Source organism: Neltuma alba, unplaced genomic scaffold, assembly GCF_004799145.2.
Source record: "Neltuma alba isolate B1F8T4 unplaced genomic scaffold, ASM479914v2 tig00011184_pilon, whole genome shotgun sequence".
NCBI classification, from domain to species: domain Eukaryota; kingdom Viridiplantae; phylum Streptophyta; class Magnoliopsida; order Fabales; family Fabaceae; genus Neltuma; species Neltuma alba.
Window position 1 is genome coordinate 350,991 of NW_021635910.1, and position 19,656 is coordinate 370,646.

Genomic DNA, 19,656 nt, shown 5'->3' on the forward strand with positions numbered 1-19,656 from the left:
ATATTCATCAGTGACCAGCCACCTAACTATATATGGAATTACATGCATTTATACTTTATTAGGTGAGAGGATTCCATCATTTTCCTCGCCACAATTGAATCAAAATTTGGAAAAATTAACAGGAACCACAAATAAGTGAACACATCAGTTTTTTTCCCTAAAAAATTTACTTGTATCCTCCAAAAGATGAAGGGAAGGCCTCCTAAAATTAGCTGAATCAACCCTCTGTATAAATTGGATGTGATTAGGCCCTTCAGGAGTATCCATTGGATGTTCATTTGGCACATCCATTTATCTGCAAAACCATACACATTAACACTCCCCCAGCTTTCTATGCATTTGTATTGATTTCTGCAAAACCATACACATTAACAGAATTATACTGTTCATTATTTATAAATATTTCGTGATCATAACTTTGCATATACTCTATATATTTTGCATATTTTGTACTGTTTTGTTTATGGCTTATCAACTTCTAAATATATATGACATCGATATATAATAAAAATATAAAGAAACAAAGCACTTTAGTACTCTAGATATTTTACATATTTCTCATGAATGATGATTGTCATGGAAGAGACTATTCTCAAGATTATGATTAACTAAATGCTTGTGTTTCCATTGATATAAAATATTCTCATATTAAAACTTATGATAATTATTATGAGAAATAATGTTATCTTTTAAAATTCTAAATGAGTTAATAAAGTAAACGGGACACAATTGCATTCACAGTTCGTAGACACTATGATACGGATGTTGGGATGAATTATTCAATTATTGATGATGAAAAATTAATTAATTGTGTTGACGTTGAAATTAAGCAATTTCAAGGAAGCAGCTTTGGTCCCACTGATACCTTCCGAACCATTCGTTTTTGTGGTTGAGCATTATTCTATCTTATTGGTGGAGACATCTCATCCTCCAAAATATTAATTTCATCTGCAAATGCTCTTTATCAAATTGTTCCATGAATACATATATATATTTGTTATATTCTAAACATAAAAGTTAAATAATTAATTTTTAATTTTCTTAAAACATCTCCTTTAATCCTTTTTTTTCCCAACAAAATATCGCCTTTAATCATTTGCATTGGAAACAATCCCTATTGATGAAACTTCCTTTAGAGATAGAATATGGGGGAAAATTATAAATTTGACGAACAAAGTAAATTAAAGTCTTATATTTAAAAATAAAGTAAACATTTCCACTAACTTATAAGGATTAGGAAGTATTACATATAAACTTAAAAATTTTAAATAATTTAACCATCAAGTATTAATAAATCATGTATTTCTTGGAATTAAAAAAAAAATCTGCATAATCTGGCAAAAAATTATACCTGGTTGTCGATGGAAAGAGGAAATCTTCCTCTTGTGGCACTTGCCTATGAAAAACCAGCTTCTTTAGTCAAACAGCTATTTTCCTTTTGGGGGGGGGGGGAATTGAATATCAACGAATCTTGGATTGTATGCATAGAAAATAAGATTTGAATGATTTGAATCATATTTGAACAGAGGAGTTGGCGCCATCCTTAATGAAATTATAAGGGTAAACCAGAAAGAAGAAATAGTAGAATCAATGAAATAATGAAAACATTAACTGAGGAATACGCAGACACACCAATCACAGAAGAAGAACAAGAAGATGAAGCGACACCTGTAAATGAAGGATATAGAGAAAGAAGAAGGTTAAAAAGAGATCTTATTTTATCTTATGGAATCGCTTTATTTGTTCTTTGCTTGTAGAGTGAGATTGCTTGATCCTTTTGGAGTGAGATAAAATTACTGTAAGGTTTACTGAACCAACTAAGAAACACAGTGATGTGAGAGAACTTGCGAGGGAAGTTCTTCTTCGTCAACGTGAAGTATTAAGTCAATTCAAATGATTATACTAATAAACAACGTACAGATTTAGAGACCGACCCACAACATCGTGTTTCCATCCTTATCATCTATTTAAATAATATGAATTGAAGTAATCAAATTTCTTGTCCTTGATGATAGTAATGAAGAATAGACTTCTACTTCTATCTATTATACTAGCTAAAAATCAGACATTACCTATTATCATCATTAGAAAGCTAAATTTAAACCAATGATTTGAGTTTAGTGCTAGTCTCTCGTAACTTTGACGAATTAATGTTTAAATTTCTATGAGGAGAAGTACTCACATTTAAAGTCTAATAGTATTTCGAATAGGATTATTTTAATAGAAGAATATCTATAAATAACCAAAAAAAAGCCAAATTAAAAAAAAACTATACAGGTTTTTAGGTTCAACACTGTCCAGTTAATCGGGTTTGAAAAAGAAATTGGCCAAATTTAATATAAAAGAGTTTATGGGCTACAGCTCATATCAGACCGATCCCCTATGGGTCATACAGCCCATTTTGATAGCTCTGCATGAGATAGGAGAACCCAAAAAAAAAAAAAAAAAACAGATGTCAAATTTTGTCGTGAAAACTGAAAAGAGATAAAAGATGTTTGAGATTTTAGTTAAAATAGCATCAGAGTCAGTTCAGGATCCGTTTAATTTGGCCATTTTTCTTTTGAAACAGAGAAAATAAAAGGAAACGAAATCATGAACATTTAAAGATATAAATGATAATAAAAATAAGCAAGAAGTGGAGAGCACGAGGTGAGGGAATATATAATCCCTCCTCAAATATCACTTTCGCATACTTTAAAACATTAGAGCAGCCACTGGAATAAAATATTTAATGGAAGCAATAGGGACACATTAAGACTTGAAGGGCTCGAGGAGTGGGGGAAGCGCGCGTGCACAATTTTATTTTCCTTAATTTTTAATTAAAAGAACAGACATTGATTTAAGCAAGATCAAATAGAAGATTGTTAATGTCACTGGGCTACAAGTTATTTGGCGATTTTATTTTCCTTTTGAAGGGCAAAGTATAAATTCTTCACACAAGACAAGAGCATGAATTCTAGCAGCACCCATACAATGAATGGCACAAGTCAGTGTAACCATACACAAAAATTTCAAGAGGAAACAAGAAGGACAATGCACAGCAGGTGAAGAACGAACTGTTATTCGCTTTAGATCTACTTCAAAAATTAATCAAGTTAATGCAATATAGTGTACGATCTAGGTCGTATTCACTTTAAGGAACCTCTAAAAAGAAATCCTAAGTAACTAAGTATACAAAAGATAAAGAATTGACTTGGAAAGGGATTGATTTTCTTTTTAACTAACTGAATGGCAAAATTTAAAAGGATGGGAAAAGAATAAGTCATTTTTGGATTTTTGGTTTATAAAATGGGTATGAATGAAATAAACAAAAAGAATTAACAAGTGATAACAAATGGAAAAACAATCCTCTGGCATAATGATTAAAGCTATCATTACTTCAATTATTTTGAGAGTTAGCTAAATCCAAAAGACTCTAAGGGCCACCCCTTAGACTCGGTTTAATTAGAATAATCAATATCAAGCCACCTTACATATTAAATACTCATAGTTAAACTGTTTCAGCACAATTAGTTAAAGAGAGTCAAAGAAATGCATTCAAACTTGTAATCCAATAGCCAAGCTACCTTGAGCTACTACTAAATATTCTCAATAATCTCAATTCATTAACTGCCACCAGAAAATGTAATTGGAATTGAAGATACTAACAGCCCAAAGGCAAATTGCAATTCAAAGACTCGTAAACAATATCCAATTTTCAACATAGAGATAAAACCATTACAACACATCCAAACATTAATAATCTCTTTCTAAGATTCAGGAATCATTAATACAATGAGAGGAATGAAAATCGAAAAAGTCGAAACTCCCCTTAAGTTCGAGTCAAGAGATAGATAAATAGACACATCCCATTACACTGATGGGGGGCGTTCGTAGTGACTGAGGGGGTCCTATGTGGTAGGTTCAGCAACTACGCTGATTGAATTATTTGGTCCCACTCGTTATCAATGGGATCAGGGATACTTCCAACAAGAAATATATCGAAGAGTTCTAAAGGATCATGAAATTCAGCCATGGTTTGCCATAAGAATTGCTATAATCAATACTCTGCTACAAGCTTCCATGGAGGAGACGGTGACAGAACAGTGCAAGCAGTGAAGAACAGCGACAATGGTGATGAATTTTGACAGAAATGAGAGAGAATGATGACGGTGATGGTGGAAACAATGGTTTGGATTGGTGAGGATGACAATGGAGGAGTGTGGGTGTGATTTCCTGCGAGTCCCTCTCATCCCTGTGTCGTTCACGCCATCAAGCTTCCTATGGTCTCTCTCTTCGTCTCTCCCTGCCTCCAGAACGCCGTCCTCTCTCTGCCACTAGAAAGATTTGGCGAAGACGAAGACGGTGGTGATGGGAGAGAATGGCTCGAGGCCGAGCTCTCGCTGTCGAGTCCCTCAGGTCCTTCACTCTCGATCACGTAGCACTCTGGTCCTTCTTCTTCTTTTTTTCCCTCTCTGCTGTTGAGCTCCTCCGTCACCTCCTCTCTGATGATCGAATGAAGATGATGATGAATTTGAATGTTTTAGGGTAGGGAGCAAAACGCAACCACTTATTTATTTATTTATTCTTTTTTATTTTTATTTTCATTTTTATTTTGAAATCTTTCAAAAACCTGCAACCAATTCCTTAAAGATTAATCAATTACAATTATGACAAATTTACCCCTATAGGTACCAATTCAAGTTAATGCACTCTAATATGAATTATACTCAAATAATACAATTAAGGACCAATAATAATGACAAAAACCTATAAAAAAATATATGAAAATGCATATAAAACATAGGTTTGTCAGCTGGCAATGCAGTCTATCTGACATCTCTACAAACACATGGGCATCAAAGTGAGTCTCCAAGGTGAAAAATGTAACCAAAATTCTAAAACTGAAATAATGATTTTTTTGATAACAAGGCAAAATGTATTTGACAAACTCAATTATTTTTATATGTTTTGGTATCTTTTATATGAGTTTTGTCAGCTTAATTGGTTCCTTTTTGCCTTAAATGATTTATTTTGTTTTATTTTAAATTATTATTTTATAGGGGCAAAATTGTCATGTTTTGATTTAATTATGATTAATTGATTTTTAAGGACAATCAATGCTACCTTATCCTTGAATTTTGCTTGCAGGTTCTTGGAAGATTCAAAAATAAAAATAAAAAATAAAAATAAAAGAAGAAAAAAAAATTAAATTAAAAAAAAAATATAATATTAAGTTGGGGGCAAAACGTTGCAACCGTTGCGTTTTGCCCCAACCTAATAATCATCATCAGGCGGCCGAACGAAAGGGAACACACACACACGAAGGCGCCGAAAGAAACAGAGCAGGGCGCGGCAGAGGGAAGAAAACGAAACAGAGCAACACACGAAGAAGGCTGGACGAGCTCGACGGCGTGGAGAGGCAGACTCATCCATCCCTCATCATCACCTTTCCCATCTCCGTTCAAAACCATCATCATCGTCATCTTCTTACTGGTGGCAGCGAGTTCGACGGCGGCTGAGAGAAGGAAATAACGGAGAGAGACGCACACACGAAGCTGAACACGACGTCGAGCGAGCTGGAGGCAGACACAGGGGCTGGACGAAACAGAGAGGAGACCCGGAAGCTACACACGCGGACGCCTAAGGAGGATAAAACGAAACAGAGACCTGGACAGCGCGAGCTTGACGACGGAGGAAAGGATTCACGCTGCGTTCTTCCATGGCTGACTGCAAAATTCTGAATATGACATTTTTTATGGCAAACCGAGGCTAGAATCTATAATTCTCCAATTCAACAATAATGGCAGGAGCTTGGATCTTCAAGGGGGAGTTCTAGTTACTTTAATTTCTTACTCAATAATTGTTTAACAATTCCTAGGTCTTAGGATAGTTTTTCTAATTATTGGGATAATTGTATTGCTTAATCTGATTATATTTGGGGATTATTGTGACTGAATTATTGCTTAGTATTTGACATTGGGCTGTTTATAGTTTTGATCTCAATTATAATGTTGTGGTTATGACATTTGTATTGATTTTGGAATTAATATATTGTGATTTTCTAAGGTGGCTTAGAATTTTGGATCATATAGTCTCTTGCTAGCTTTAATTCTGTTATTTTGAATTTAAGAGTTCTAATTAAGCATTGGTTTTTAGCATCCTTAATCCCATTTTACTATTCTGGTTGCAGTTAGTAAGTTGGGATTTTAGGAAAATATTTTGTGGCAACTCGAGGTGGCTCGGTTGTTGGATCAAAAGCTTAATTATAATTCTTAATTCATTGTTTTTAACTCCCACATCTTTTAGAGTGATGATTGCCTGTATTGTTGAATTGGAGGATTGATTTTTATCAGTGTTATCTGTGTCTCTCATTTTCATTTCTTTCATCTTCAGTTATTTCAATCATCTTTTATATAAAAGAAAATAACAAAAAAAAAAGTATTTTAATTTCAATTTGAGTCGTAGTATTTAATTAACAGCTTTTCAAAATCAAAAATCTCTTTTTATAGTTTAGGTTACTTGCATTTATTCACTAGGGTTTAATTTCGTTTTCGGCTCCTCAAAGTGAAACGACCCGGGTTGTGCACTATATTGCATTAATTCGGTTAATTTTTGGAGTAACCCCAAAGCGACAATTAAGGGAAGTTCAACTTCAAGTGGCGCCGTTGCCGGGGAGCCAAGAAATTGGTTCCCTAGTAATTAAGTGTCAAGTAGCCTTGATTGGGGTTCATTTGTTGAGCCTTTTTAGTTTTCATTTTTGTTAGTTTTTGCATTTTCTTTAGTAGTTTGCATTTGTTTCTATTGATTTTTCATAGCATTTTTTTTTTCTTCTTTCTTTGCAAAAAAAAAAAATTAAAAATACAACTAAATATCTTGATTTTTCATTCATTGCATTTTTCATTCTCATACGCATACACTTGCATTGCATTGCATTCATCTGTTTTCTTTTGTTTTATTGCTTCTGGTTGATTGATTGTTTATGCCTAGAAAGGGTAGGTCTAAAACCCTAGTTCCTTCCAATCTTGAGCTTCAAAGTTCCTTAAGAGAAGTTAGACAAGACTCAAGGGTAGAAAGGACTAGTGAGGTTGAACTAGACAATTTAACTGATCTAGATTTGGTGGTTGACTTAGGTGACATAATGGAAACAGTTAATAATCCTAATGGTAACAACAATGGTGGTAATGAGAGAGGGGGCAATGGACATAATGGGGAGCATGACAGAATAGGAGAGAATAATGGAGATAACCCTAGAAGAAGAACTATTAGGGAAGCCACTACTTCTGATGCAAATTATGATCCTTTTAATGTTGCATGCCCTAATGTTGATGTTAATTTTGAGATTAAAGGTCCATTGCTTAATAATTTGCCTAAATTTTATGGTTTGACAGGTGAGGACCCGTACAAACATCTGAAATCTCTCTCTATGGTATGTGCTAGCATGAAGCCAGTTGGGGCTGATCTGGATGAGGTTCTTTGGAAGGTATTCCACTTATCTCTGGAGGGCAAAGCACGAGAATGGTACATGAGCTTGCCTAGTTATATGGCAGATGCTTACCATAACTGGAACAACCTTAGAAAAGCATTCTTGGAGAAGTATTTCCCTGCTTCCCGGACTTCTACATTGAGAAAAGAGATCTACTCTGCAAAGCAAGATTATGATGAGTCACTTTATGACTACTGGAACCGTTTTCAGGACTTGCTTTCTAGATGTCCACACCATCAGATTCCAGATGAGCAGTTAGTCCAATACTTTTATGATGGACTTAAGACCCAAGATAAGGGGATGTTGGATGCTGCTTCTGGGGGTTCTCTTATTGATTTAACTGCTGAGGAGGCATGGGAACTTATCAAGAAAATGGCATTGAACCATCAACAGTATAGCATCAGGGAGTCTAAAAATGTCAATGCAATGCATACTAATCCTTCTTCAGTCCACATTCCTCAATTGGACACATTCACTTCTCAAATTGCTGCTTTGACTACACAGTTGAATAAGCTTGCATCTCACACTCCCCTGTTGACACTCGGACTCCTAATTCTATGGAGATGACTGCACCTAGTTGTGAGCATTGTAATTCTGTTATGCACATCTCTGCTGCTTGCCCTCATAGATATGAGGAAGTTTCTGCCATGTATCAAGGAAGGGCCAATCAATCCAAGCAATGGAACCCATACTCAAACACATATAATGAAGGATGGAAAGCTCATCCAAATTTCCGATGGGGAGGAGGTGACAATAGGCAGGTTCAAGAAGGGTTTCAAGGGAATATGGTTCCTCAAGGGCAAACTTACTATGGAGGGTTACAAGGAGAATCTTCTAGAGCCATGTCTACCCCACAGCAATCACAGTCTAAGGATGATGAGCGGTTCTCTCGAATACTCAAGGGCATTGAGGCAATGACTGAGCACATATCTAAGTCTGAAGCTAAATCTGAAGCTAGATTTGCAGCCCTAGAGAATAGGATGGAGCAATGGGAAACTAGAACCTCTAATTTGACTTCTTATGTCACTAAGTTGTCAAATGGTGTGAGTGAACAGCAAGCTAAGGCTAGTGGTTCAATGCCTTCCAACACGGTGATAAATCCTAAATCTTTGAATGCAATTACATTGAGAAGCGGTAAGGAAATTGGTGCTAAGACAGTGCAATTCAAAGATGATGAAGAGGGTGAAGAACCGGTTGATGAAGAGATAGAAGTTGAGTCTCCTCCTTCTAAAACCACTCAAGACATTCCCAAGGCCACTCAAGAGACCTCCATTCAATCCAAAGAGCCAATAGAGAAAGGATCATCTTCCAAAGGTGATGAGGTAAATATTTCTGACTTGCCTTTTCCTCATTCATATCTCATGAGTAAGAAAGTTGTTGAAAAGAAAGATAATGATGAGCTTTTTGAAATGTTTAGCAAACTTGAGGTTAATGTGCCATTACTTGATTTGATTAAGAAGATGCCTAAGTGTGCTAAGTTTCTGAAAGATCTATGTACAAACAAGAGGAAGTATAGGCATAGTGAGAGAATCCAACTGGGGTCTAGTGTTAGTGCTATCTTCAAGCCACAGCTGCCTATTAAGTGTAAAGACCCGGGTTCCTACACTATTCCCTGTACCATAGGCAAAACAAACATTTCACATGCCTTACTAGACTTAGGTGCAGCCATAAATGTTATGCCTACCTCTGTCTATGAGAGTTTGGGTATTCATGCCTTGAAAGACACCAGTGTTGTGCTAGGTCTAGCTGATAGGACTGTGAGACATCCTAAGGGCTTTCTTGAGGATGTTCTTGTGCAAGTGAAGGGTCTTGTGTTCCCAGCTGACTTTTATGTGCTAGATATGACTGATGAGATTAAAGCCGATAGCACTTTGATTCTAGGAAGACCTTTTCTTAGAACAGCCCAAACCATAATTAATGTGAAAGACGGGGTCATTACCATGGGTTTTGGGGACCAACAGATTACCTTCAACATTTCTGATGCTATGAGTCAAGGTTATGCAGATTGCTCTTACTTGGGTGTTAATTTGATTGATTGTGCTGTTAATGATGTTGATGATTTGCATGAATCTGAGATGCATGAACATGACTGGTATGGTGAGATTGTTGAGCATGATGATGCATTTACTTGTTTATCTACCCCTCATTCTTCTTCTTTTTGCTCATGTTATGGTGACGTGGTGTGTGTTAACTGTTTAGAAGTTGATCACCTCCTTTCCATCTCTCATGATTTTGATGCATCATCTTGTCTTAACTATGATTCTGCCTTGAACATTACACTTGATGATAGCCTTGAGAAAGGCGAGTTTGTTGATTTTGCAGGAACTGATGATAAAGGAGCTGTTACACAAGCTACACCGATAGCTTCTCCTTTGAGTGGTGCTGGAACATTAGAAGAGGCTAGCAAAAGATTGCTACTCACTTAGTCACTTCTAATCCCACTCTTCCTTGTGATTTACTTGATGTTTCTGTTGATAAAATTGATACCGATCCTTCTTTTTGTAGGTCATCCAAGAATGGCACTGAGTTGGGAAGTGGAGGACATACATATCATGATGAGCTTATATCTCCTTCCCTAAGCCATATGGACATGCCACTTGCATTGAATGCACTTGACATAAAAGAATTAGTTCCTTCTGTTGTGCAACCTCCCGATTTAGAACTGAAACCCCTCCCCTCTAATTTGAAATATGTCTTTCTTGCTGCTGATTTTAAATTGCCTGTTATTATTTCCAGTTCTTTGAGTAGTTCTGAAGAAGAAAGATTGATTTCTGTATTGAAGAGTCATAAAGGGGCTATAGGATGGTCTTTAGGGGATATTCCGGGGATTAATCCCTCAGTTTGCACACACAGGATCCTTTTGAATGAAGGGTCCAAGCCAGTTAGGCAACCACAGAGGAGACTGAATCCTCTCATTCTGGATGTGGTTAAGAAGGAAGTCTCAAAGTTGTTGAGTGCTGGGATCATCTATCCCATATCAGACAGTGAGTGGGTAAGTCCGGTACAAGTAGTACCAAAGAAGAGCGGTATCACAGTAGTGAGAAATGAAAATGATGAACTGATTCCAACTAGGGTTCAAAATGCTTGGAGAGTGTGTATAGACTATAGGAAGTTGAATGATGCTACGAGAAAGGACCACTTTCCATTACCTTTTATAGATCAGATGTTGGAAAGAATTTCAGGAAAGTCTCACTATTGTTTTCTTGACGGTTTTTCTGGCTATTTTCAGGTACCTATCGCTCCTGAAGATCAGGACAAGACTACCTTCACATGCCCTTTTGGTACCTTTGCTTATCGAAGGATGCCATTTGGGTTGTGTAACGCTCCAGGCACCTTTCAAAGGTGTATGATGGCGATATTTAGTGATCTTCTAGAGCAAAACATGGAAGTTTTTATGGATGACTTCACTGTTTATGGTGAGAGTTTTGATGAGTGCTTGAATAGCCTAGAACAGGCTCTTGAGAGGTGTATTGATAAGAAATTGGTTTTAAACTTTGAAAAGTGTCATTTCATGGTTGATAGAGGGATAGTCCTAGGTCACCTCATCTCCCAAAAGGGGATTGAGGTTGATAGGGCCAAAATTGAAGTTATTTCATCCCTTCCTTATCCTACTTGTTTAAAGGATTTGAGGTCTTTCTTAGGACATGCAGGTTTCTATCGGCGCTTTATTAAGGATTTTAGTAAAGTTGCTCTGCCTCTTTCTACCTTATTGAAAAAAGATACTGAATTTAAATTTGATGATAAGTGTAGACATGCTTTTGACACTTTGAAATCTATGCTTGTTTCACCTCCTATTCTCACTGCACCTAACTGGAATTTACATTTTGAGTTGTCTTGTGATGCTTCTAACTTTGCAGTAGGTGCCATGCTTGGACAGAAGGAGGAGAAACAGTCTAGAGTCATCGCATATGCCTCCAAGACGCTTGATTCCGCTCAAGTGAATTATACCACTACGGAGAAGGAACTATTTGCTATTATTTTTGCTTTGGATAAGTTTAGACAGTATCTTATAAACTCTCGAGTGGTTGTTTTTACAGATCATGCAGCGGTTAGGTACCTATTTAAGAAGCCTCAGTCTAAACCTAGACTGCTGAGATGGGCTTTGCTGCTACAGGAGTTTGACATCGAGATTAGAGATCGAGCTGGAGCAGAGAATCATGTAGCTGACCACCTTAGTCGGTTACCTGAAGGCACACAGGGAGTTGACTCTTCTGATCTTGTTATTGACTCATTTCCTGATTCTGCACTTTTTGCCTTGGCTGTTCATGAGCCTTGGTACTCTAATATAGTTAATTATCTTGTCACTGACCTTATACCTCCTTCTATGTCTAAATTTCAGATTGATAAGCTGAAGAGGGAGGCAAGATACTATATCTGGGATGCTCCAATCCTGTGGAAGCAATGCAGTGACCAGATCATCATACGCTGTGTTCCAAATAATGAGATCCACTCTATCCTTACCTTTGCACATTCTTTATCTTGTGGGGGGCATTTTAGTGCTAATAGAACTGCTAGGAGGGTTTTAGAGTGTGGTTTTTATTGGCCTTCTCTATTTAAGGATGCTTTTTCTTTCTGCAAGTCTTGTGATAAGTGTCAGAGGTTTGGGAGTTTGGGTAGGAAGCATGAGATGCCTCTAAGACCTATGCATTTTTGTGAAATCTTTGATGTGTGGGGCATGGATTTTATGGGTCCCTTCCCTTCGTCTTTTGGATTTTCATACATATTACTTGCAGTAGATTATGTGTCTAGATGGGTAGAGGCAGTGCCAACTAGGAAAGATGATGCTTCTACTGTTGCCAAGTTCTTACGTTCTCATATCTTTTGCAGGTATGGCATTCCAAGAGCAATCATCAGTGACCAAGGAACACACTTCTGCAACAGGACCATCAAGTCTCTATTGGCTAAACATGGAGTCAATCACAAGCTGGCCACTCCTTATCACCCTCAGACGAATGGGTTAGCTGAAGTCTCTAACCGGGAAGTGAAACGAATACTTGAGAAGATCGTGAAACCATCCCGTAAGGATTGGAGTGAAAGGCTTGAGGAAGCTCTTTGGGCTTACAGGACTGCCTACAAGACCCCTATAGGCATGTCCCCCTTCCGGTTGCTCTATGGCAAGGCTTGCCATCTACCTATGGAGATCGAGCACAAATCTTATTGGGCAATCAAGGCATGTGATGCAGATCTCGAATCTTCACTTATCAATCGGAAGATGCAACTCCAGGAACTTGAAGAGATGAGACTTGAATCCTACGACAATGCCAGAATCTACAAAGACAAGCTGAAAATGATTCATGACAAACAGATTCTGAGGAAGCAGTTTCATGAAGGTGACAAGGTTCTAAAGTTTAAAGCCGGTTGAAGCTGATGCCCGGGAAGTTTGTCACCAAGTGGGAAGGTCCGTTTAGAGTTACTAAAGTATATCCCTTTGGCACGGTAGAGCTCGTAGATGAGGAGACCGGTATAACTTCACAAGTCAACGGCCATCTACTGAAGCACTACCATGAGAATCACAGACCTCCCTGATCACCCGGTTGTTCCCTTCCACCCTACTCTTTTACTTTATGTTGTATTGCTGGTGATATCTGTTTGCTGAGATAGTTAGGAGTAAGTGTGGGGGAGGGAACTTTTCCATTAGCTGTAGTTGTAGCTGTTTATTTCTGTTTAGTAGTTGTTTGTTTTGTTTCCTCTTGATTCTGCCATCTCTTCTGATCACTTGATTTATATTTGTCTATTTTCATTTCACATTATCTTAACATTGAGGACAATGTATTGATCAAGTGTGGGGGAGGGATTGTTGTTGAGTTGTTGAGCTTTCTTTTGAAAAAAAAAAAAATTTTGCCTTTGGATTTGCTCCTGTTTCCTAAGTATTGCTGCTATAATTGCTCTCTTCTCTGCCTATTGGTTGATTTCTGAATTGCATCGCATGATTTGAGAGTGATTCTTGCTTGGGAATTTTGCTGCTAGTTTCTGTGTCCTCCTATTTTCATTCGCCTCAGTGCTCTGCACTGCTGTATGGGCGAGTTGCTGTTTCTCTCTGTTGCTGACTCTTGACTTTTGTAATCCTTGGGCATCTCTTTTAAAATCTTTTTGCACAATGCTTGTGAATGTTGCACGGCTGAGTTTGATTGCATTTGATTTAAGTGATTTCTGTTCTTAGTTGATTAGCATAGTAGAATGCCTTTGGTGCAGTGTTATTAACCTTGTTTCATAGCTTGATACTTAAGGAGGAAACATCTTGGAGAAAGCCTTGATGGAAGGATTGTTGAGCCATATATTTTCTCATCTTGTGTGATTTTACCTAGTTTTGGTTAACCTCTAGAACTTGTCTAGATTCTTTTTCAAAGCTGCATTAATACCTAGATTTGTGAAGATGATAGGGGCATTCATTTCTAAACCTTTACCCAAACACAAACCACTTCATTTAACCTTTGTTCACCCCTTTGAGCCTTCACTTTCATTCCATTCATTTTTTTTAAGCAAGTGTTTTGCATGAGTTACATTTGGATTTTTTTTTTTTATTTTGAAAAGTACATCATTAAAGTCTATATCTTTGCCTTCTTGGGTTTGGATGCCAAACAAAAAAAAAAGAAGAAGAAAAAGAAATAGAAAAAGGCAATAAAAAAAAGAAAATGTTTAGAAAAAGCCAAAGAAAAAAATTAAAAAAAAAAAGAGAAAAAAAAATAAGTTGCAACAAAAGAATAAATTTGAAATAAGGCATTCCATGGTGGTTTGAAGAGCAAAGATTTCTGTCTCAAAAGGTTAAAATCTGCACATTGGTGTTGTTTCATGATTGTACTTTAGCTCACTTTGAGTTGATATTTACTACTCATGCATTTCACTTGTTAGTCCATTTCATTCATTGGCCATAGTTTCCAACATTACAACCCTTCAAGTCCCCTTGATCATGACTCTAAGGTATGTTAGTAGTGGAGATATTAGAATCTCTACAAGCTTATGGTAGGTGCTAATCTAGGTGAATTGAGTGAAATTTTTCCCATTTGAGAGATGAGTGAAACACTTGTACCCTATGTGAGCTCTATTATGTTTCTCTTCTTTTATCCTGCTATGTTTCTTGTGTTAATTTCTTTGCACTGAAGTATTCTATGATTGTTGATTAATCAAGAATAAAGGTTGCTTGAGTTAATTGCACATTCATGCTTAGTTAGTTTTATGTTTGCTTGCATTGAGTGTCTCTATTGGATTCTTCTTTAATCAAGTTTTGCCCAGGAGTGCAAAAGGCTAAGTGTGGGGGAGTTGACAAACTCAATTATTTTTATATGTTTTGGTATCTTTTATATGAGTTTTGTCAGCTTAATTGGTTCCTTTTTGCCTTAAATGATTTATTTTGTTTTATTTTAATTATTATTTTATAGGGGCAAAATTGTCATGTTTTGATTTAATTATGATTAATTGATTTTTAAGGACAATCAATGCTACCTTATCCTTGAATTTTGCTTGCAGGTTCTTGGAAGATTCAAAAATAAAAAAAAAATAAAAATAAAGAAGAAAAAAAAATTAAATTAAAAAAAAAATATAATATTAAGTTGGGGGCAAAACGTTGCGTTTTGCCCCAACCTAATAATCATCATCAGGCGGCCGAACGAAAGGGAACACACACACACGAAGGCGCCGAAAGAAACAGAGCAGGGCGCGGCAGAGGGAAGAAAACGAAACAGAGCAACACACGAAGAAGGCTGGACGAGCTCGACGGCGTGGAGAGGCAGACTCATCCATCCCTCATCATCACCTTTCCCATCTCCGTTCAAAACCATCATCATCGTCATCTTCTTACTGGTGGCAGCGAGTTCGACGGCGGCTGAGAGAAGGAAATAACGGAGAGAGACGCACACACGAAGCTGAACACGACGTCGAGCGAGCTGGAGGCAGACACAGGGCTGGACGAAACAGAGAGGAGACCCGGAAGCTACACACGCGGACGCCTAAGGAGGATAAAACGAAACAGAGACCTGGACAGCGCGAGCTTGACGACGGAGGAAAGGATTCACGCTGCGTTCTTCCATGGCTGACTGCAAAATTCTGAATATGACATTTTTTATGGCAAACCGAGGCTAGAATCTATAATTCTCCAATTCAACAATAATGGCAGGAGCTTGGATCTTCAAGGGGGAGTTCTAGTTACTTTAATTTCTTACTCAATAATTGTTTAACAATTCCTAGGTCTTAGGATAGTTTTTCTAATTATTGGGATAATTGTATTGCTTAATCTGATTATATTTGGGGATTATTGTGACTGAATTATTGCTTAGTATTTGACATTGGGCTGTTTATAGTTTTGATCTCAATTATAATGTTGTGGTTATGACATTTGTATTGATTTTGGAATTAATATATTGTGATTTTCTAAGGTGGCTTAGAATTTTGGATCATATAGTCTCTTGCTAGCTTTAATTCTGTTATTTTGAATTTAAGAGTTCTAATTAAGCATTGGTTTTTAGCATCCTTAATCCCATTTTACTATTCTGGTTGCAGTTAGTAAGTTGGGATTTTAGGAAAATATTTTGTGGCAACTCGAGGTGGCTCGGTTGTTGGATCAAAAGCTTAATTATAATTCTTAATTCATTGTTTTTAACTCCCACATCTTTTAGAGTGATGATTGCCTGTATTGTTGAATTGGAGGATTGATTTTTATCAGTGTTATCTGTGTCTCTCATTTTCATTTCTTTCATCTTCAGTTATTTCAATCATCTTTTATATAAAGAAAATAACAAAAAAAAAAGTATTTTAATTTCAATTTGATCGTAGTATTTAATTAACAGCTTTTCAAAATCAAAAATCTCTTTTTATAGTTTAGGTTACTTGCATTTATTCACTAGGGTTTAATTTCGTTTTCGGCTCCTCAAAGTGAAACGACCCGGGTTGTGCACTATATTGCATTAATTCGGTTAATTTTTGGAGTAACCCCAAAGCGACAATTAAGGGAAGTTCAACTTCAGTATTAATATAAAAAAATAGAAGTTAAAGTTAATACAACCATGAATTAAACAGGACAGTTATCGGTTAAAACATGAGGATTAATAAGGTCATTTAAAAACAATTTGAAGAAAAAACTTTCTAAACCCATTGCATTGGGCCATTCCGCAGTAAATTTTGTCATTTGCATATTTTGGTCGTTGTTGCATACGTGGCATAGTCCCTATTTTCTTTATAAAGCGACTTTAAACTTTATAAACTTCTTCAGTGTTGTCAAGTTGATTGCCATCAGCTGCAAATTGGAATTGCACGCAACTCTAAGATATTTGTGGCCAAGTATTTTACTGTCCTTACAATATTATATTATGTTATTTGTAGGAAAAGTCTACATGAATATTATATTATGTTATTTGTAGGAAAAGTCTACATGCAATAGAATTCATATACTTTCGAAATGAAAAACTAAAAGATATTACAAGTTGAAGTAAGCATAATACACGTAGATACAACGTCGTGGCCTTTATTTTCTAATAAAGCATATGCTTGCTTGGCCGGAATAAAAACCTCAAATAATATGTTGAGTAAATAATATCATTAAAAAGTTCAAACTGCAGAAATAAAAATATGACTGTTGGTAGAAATGAAAGCAAAGAAATGAAGCTAGAAACCCACTTTAAGCCATGATCATAAGTAACCAAGAATGCACTACTGAATGCTATGATCATGCTTGTTATGGGGATGAAAAGATTTACCAATCCAAAAATTAACTTCAAGGGTAGAGACTTGTAAAAGTCATACTCTGCATAACATGATATAAGAATGGAGAAGAAAACTAATATGGAGGATGCAGATGACATCAGTGCAAATACCCATAAATGATTGTTTTCGCAAATAATTTGGAACTCCTGTATCATTATTAGTACCATCTATTATGTTAAATGCAGCAGAAAATACTCCAATGGCAATGAGAGTTGAAACAACCATACAAGAACCAGATGTCCTCTTCATCCAAGACTCGGCATTTTTTCGTAAAGCAGTGTGTTCCTTTGTGAACAACTCCTGAGGAGTTTCATCTTCTTAGTTTTTCTTCTGCATATATGATGGCAACACGATTTTCCTAACGACCTGCCATATCAAAGGGTTGTTCATAAATTAATTCATTTGTATATTCCAATTATGAGATCATTTAAAACATTTCATAGTTACTAATGAAGATGATTGCAATTATACTTCTCCTTTTGTTGTCCAACTCCCATATTAAGCAGGGATAAGACTTCACAAACTCAGCCAAAAGGTCAAAGTTTCCAACTTTTGCAGCATCAAACAATAGCCGTGATGGTTCATTTATGATTCTCCTAATATCTAATACTTGGTGGCGAATTCCTTTCCACAAGGAATCAACAACTTGAAGAGCAACACCTTGCTTCACACCTAGGACGCATAATTTGAAGAATTGAATAAGCCAAAAAGCTGAAGTTAGTCACAATAATCTTTAAGCATTTATTATATACCAATTTTCTGGTCTTTCTAAGAAGTACATGGCTAATTACCTGAACTTATGAGTTGATTTTGACGTTCACAATTATGTCTTCTCAAATTTGCTATCTTTAGAGCCAAGGTATGCAAACCTGTTGTACCATTCCCGTCTTTTGACAATGCTAGTTGTGGCCTATCCTTAGGTCTATGAAATTTCCAAAATGGACATTATTATGTAGTTTAACGTACAGGAAACAGTACTCTCATACACGCACGCGTGCGCGCACATCAAGCTCAAATACTTCAAATAAAAATGTTACTTCTTTTAGTATAGGAGTTAGATAACAAATTTGTAAAGATAAAGAAAATTAGTCAAGTCAGTTATTTATAAAAATAAAAAAAAGGTGCGTCTTTTGATAATTTGCATTGGAAACAACCTTCTTGCTCTACGTATACTTCACTCATAGTAAGAGTATTTATGCTTCATATATAGGCAACATATGCTTACCAAAAACAGCAGAGTTGATGCCATTGATCAGGAACAACTTGTTCTGTTCTGCTTCATTAAGAATATCAGTAATCATACAGTATAGATACCAAGCCATATCAACTCTTCCTTGAAAAACAGCAACGTGAAGTAAAGTGAAACCCTTTCCACCTCTAACTTTTGGCAAGAAATGATTCTTTTCTAACATTAACTTAACAATCTCCTTGTTTCCTGCTAAAGCAGCAAAACAGAATGTAGTGTTTCCTCTGTAGTCTTGTGAGTCCAAGTCCAAGTCACTCTCATTCAGGAAGTACAGTGGGCCATTCGATTGCTATTGCAGCATCCAGAAGTGTTCTATCATTAATTAATATGGGCTTAGGTTTTTCCCGACTTCACTTCAGCGCGTATTTGTATGGATGCACGTATATTTTCAGGTATTTGCTTCTGAAATAAAAGTGATTTGATTGCGAAGTCATCATACTAACTTTTTTTTTGGGTACTAGTGGTAAGTTATGGACAAATATTTATGTATTCCTCATATTTAATAGATTGGCTTTGGGGACATTATTGAGTGCTCTTTGTTTTAGATTTAAACTTCACATGATTATTTATTTATATCAATATTTCTGCGTTTAAATTATATTTATCTCTCTCATGTTTCATGTGGATTTTGTGACTCACTATCATAATACCTAATTAAGTATTGGGTAAACTCAATGGAATGAGAGGTGAAGAATGAGTCTAGGTCTAGAGAGACGGACACAAACAATTAGACTAGAGATAGATTTTAAAATTTATGGTGACTTAGTATTATAGCTTCACTGTTTGGTTGGGTTGCCGTAAGAGTAAATTCAATCCTGTTGGAGTGAGGACTAAGAGAAAGAGGGGTAATTAGGATGTTATAAACTGTCACTATAATTGCAAAAAAGTAATTCAGATAGTGAAATTTAGTTATCGCAGTAAATTAAATTCATGTCCTTATATGGGATATAGGCAAATTAAATGATTAAAAATTGTCTTTTAATGCTTATCCAACCCTAACAACTCCCATTTATTGGACTTTCATTTCAACTCACTTAATCCTCCTTAACTATATGGTGTAACACTCATTTATATATACTTTATCTGGTTCATGGATTGCATCGCCTTCTTGATCATAATTACTGCATAATTATGCCAGAGCTGCTTGGGTTAAACGATTCTAGGTACCTTCTTAATTTTTTGACCTAAGCAAGAGGTTAAGAGTTCAGCCCTCTATGAGCACGATAGATACATGAGTCCATCAGTTGAATAA

General features: G+C 36.2%; 1 protein-coding gene across 1 annotated transcript in view; it reads right to left on the reverse strand.

Annotated features, from left to right (window-relative positions):
* LOC114762070 (uncharacterized) overlaps positions 1-18,480 on the reverse strand; it is a 38,035-nt gene extending 19,555 nt beyond the window's left edge. The window contains exons 1-2 of the mRNA XM_028951520.1: positions 18,384-18,480; positions 17,630-17,830 (exon numbers count right to left, since the gene is read on the reverse strand). Coding sequence (XP_028807353.1) covers positions 17,630-17,830; positions 18,384-18,480 — 298 coding nt within the window. The remainder of the gene's footprint in view (positions 1-17,629; positions 17,831-18,383) is intronic.
* Positions 18,481-19,656: the final 1,176 nt, after the last annotated feature.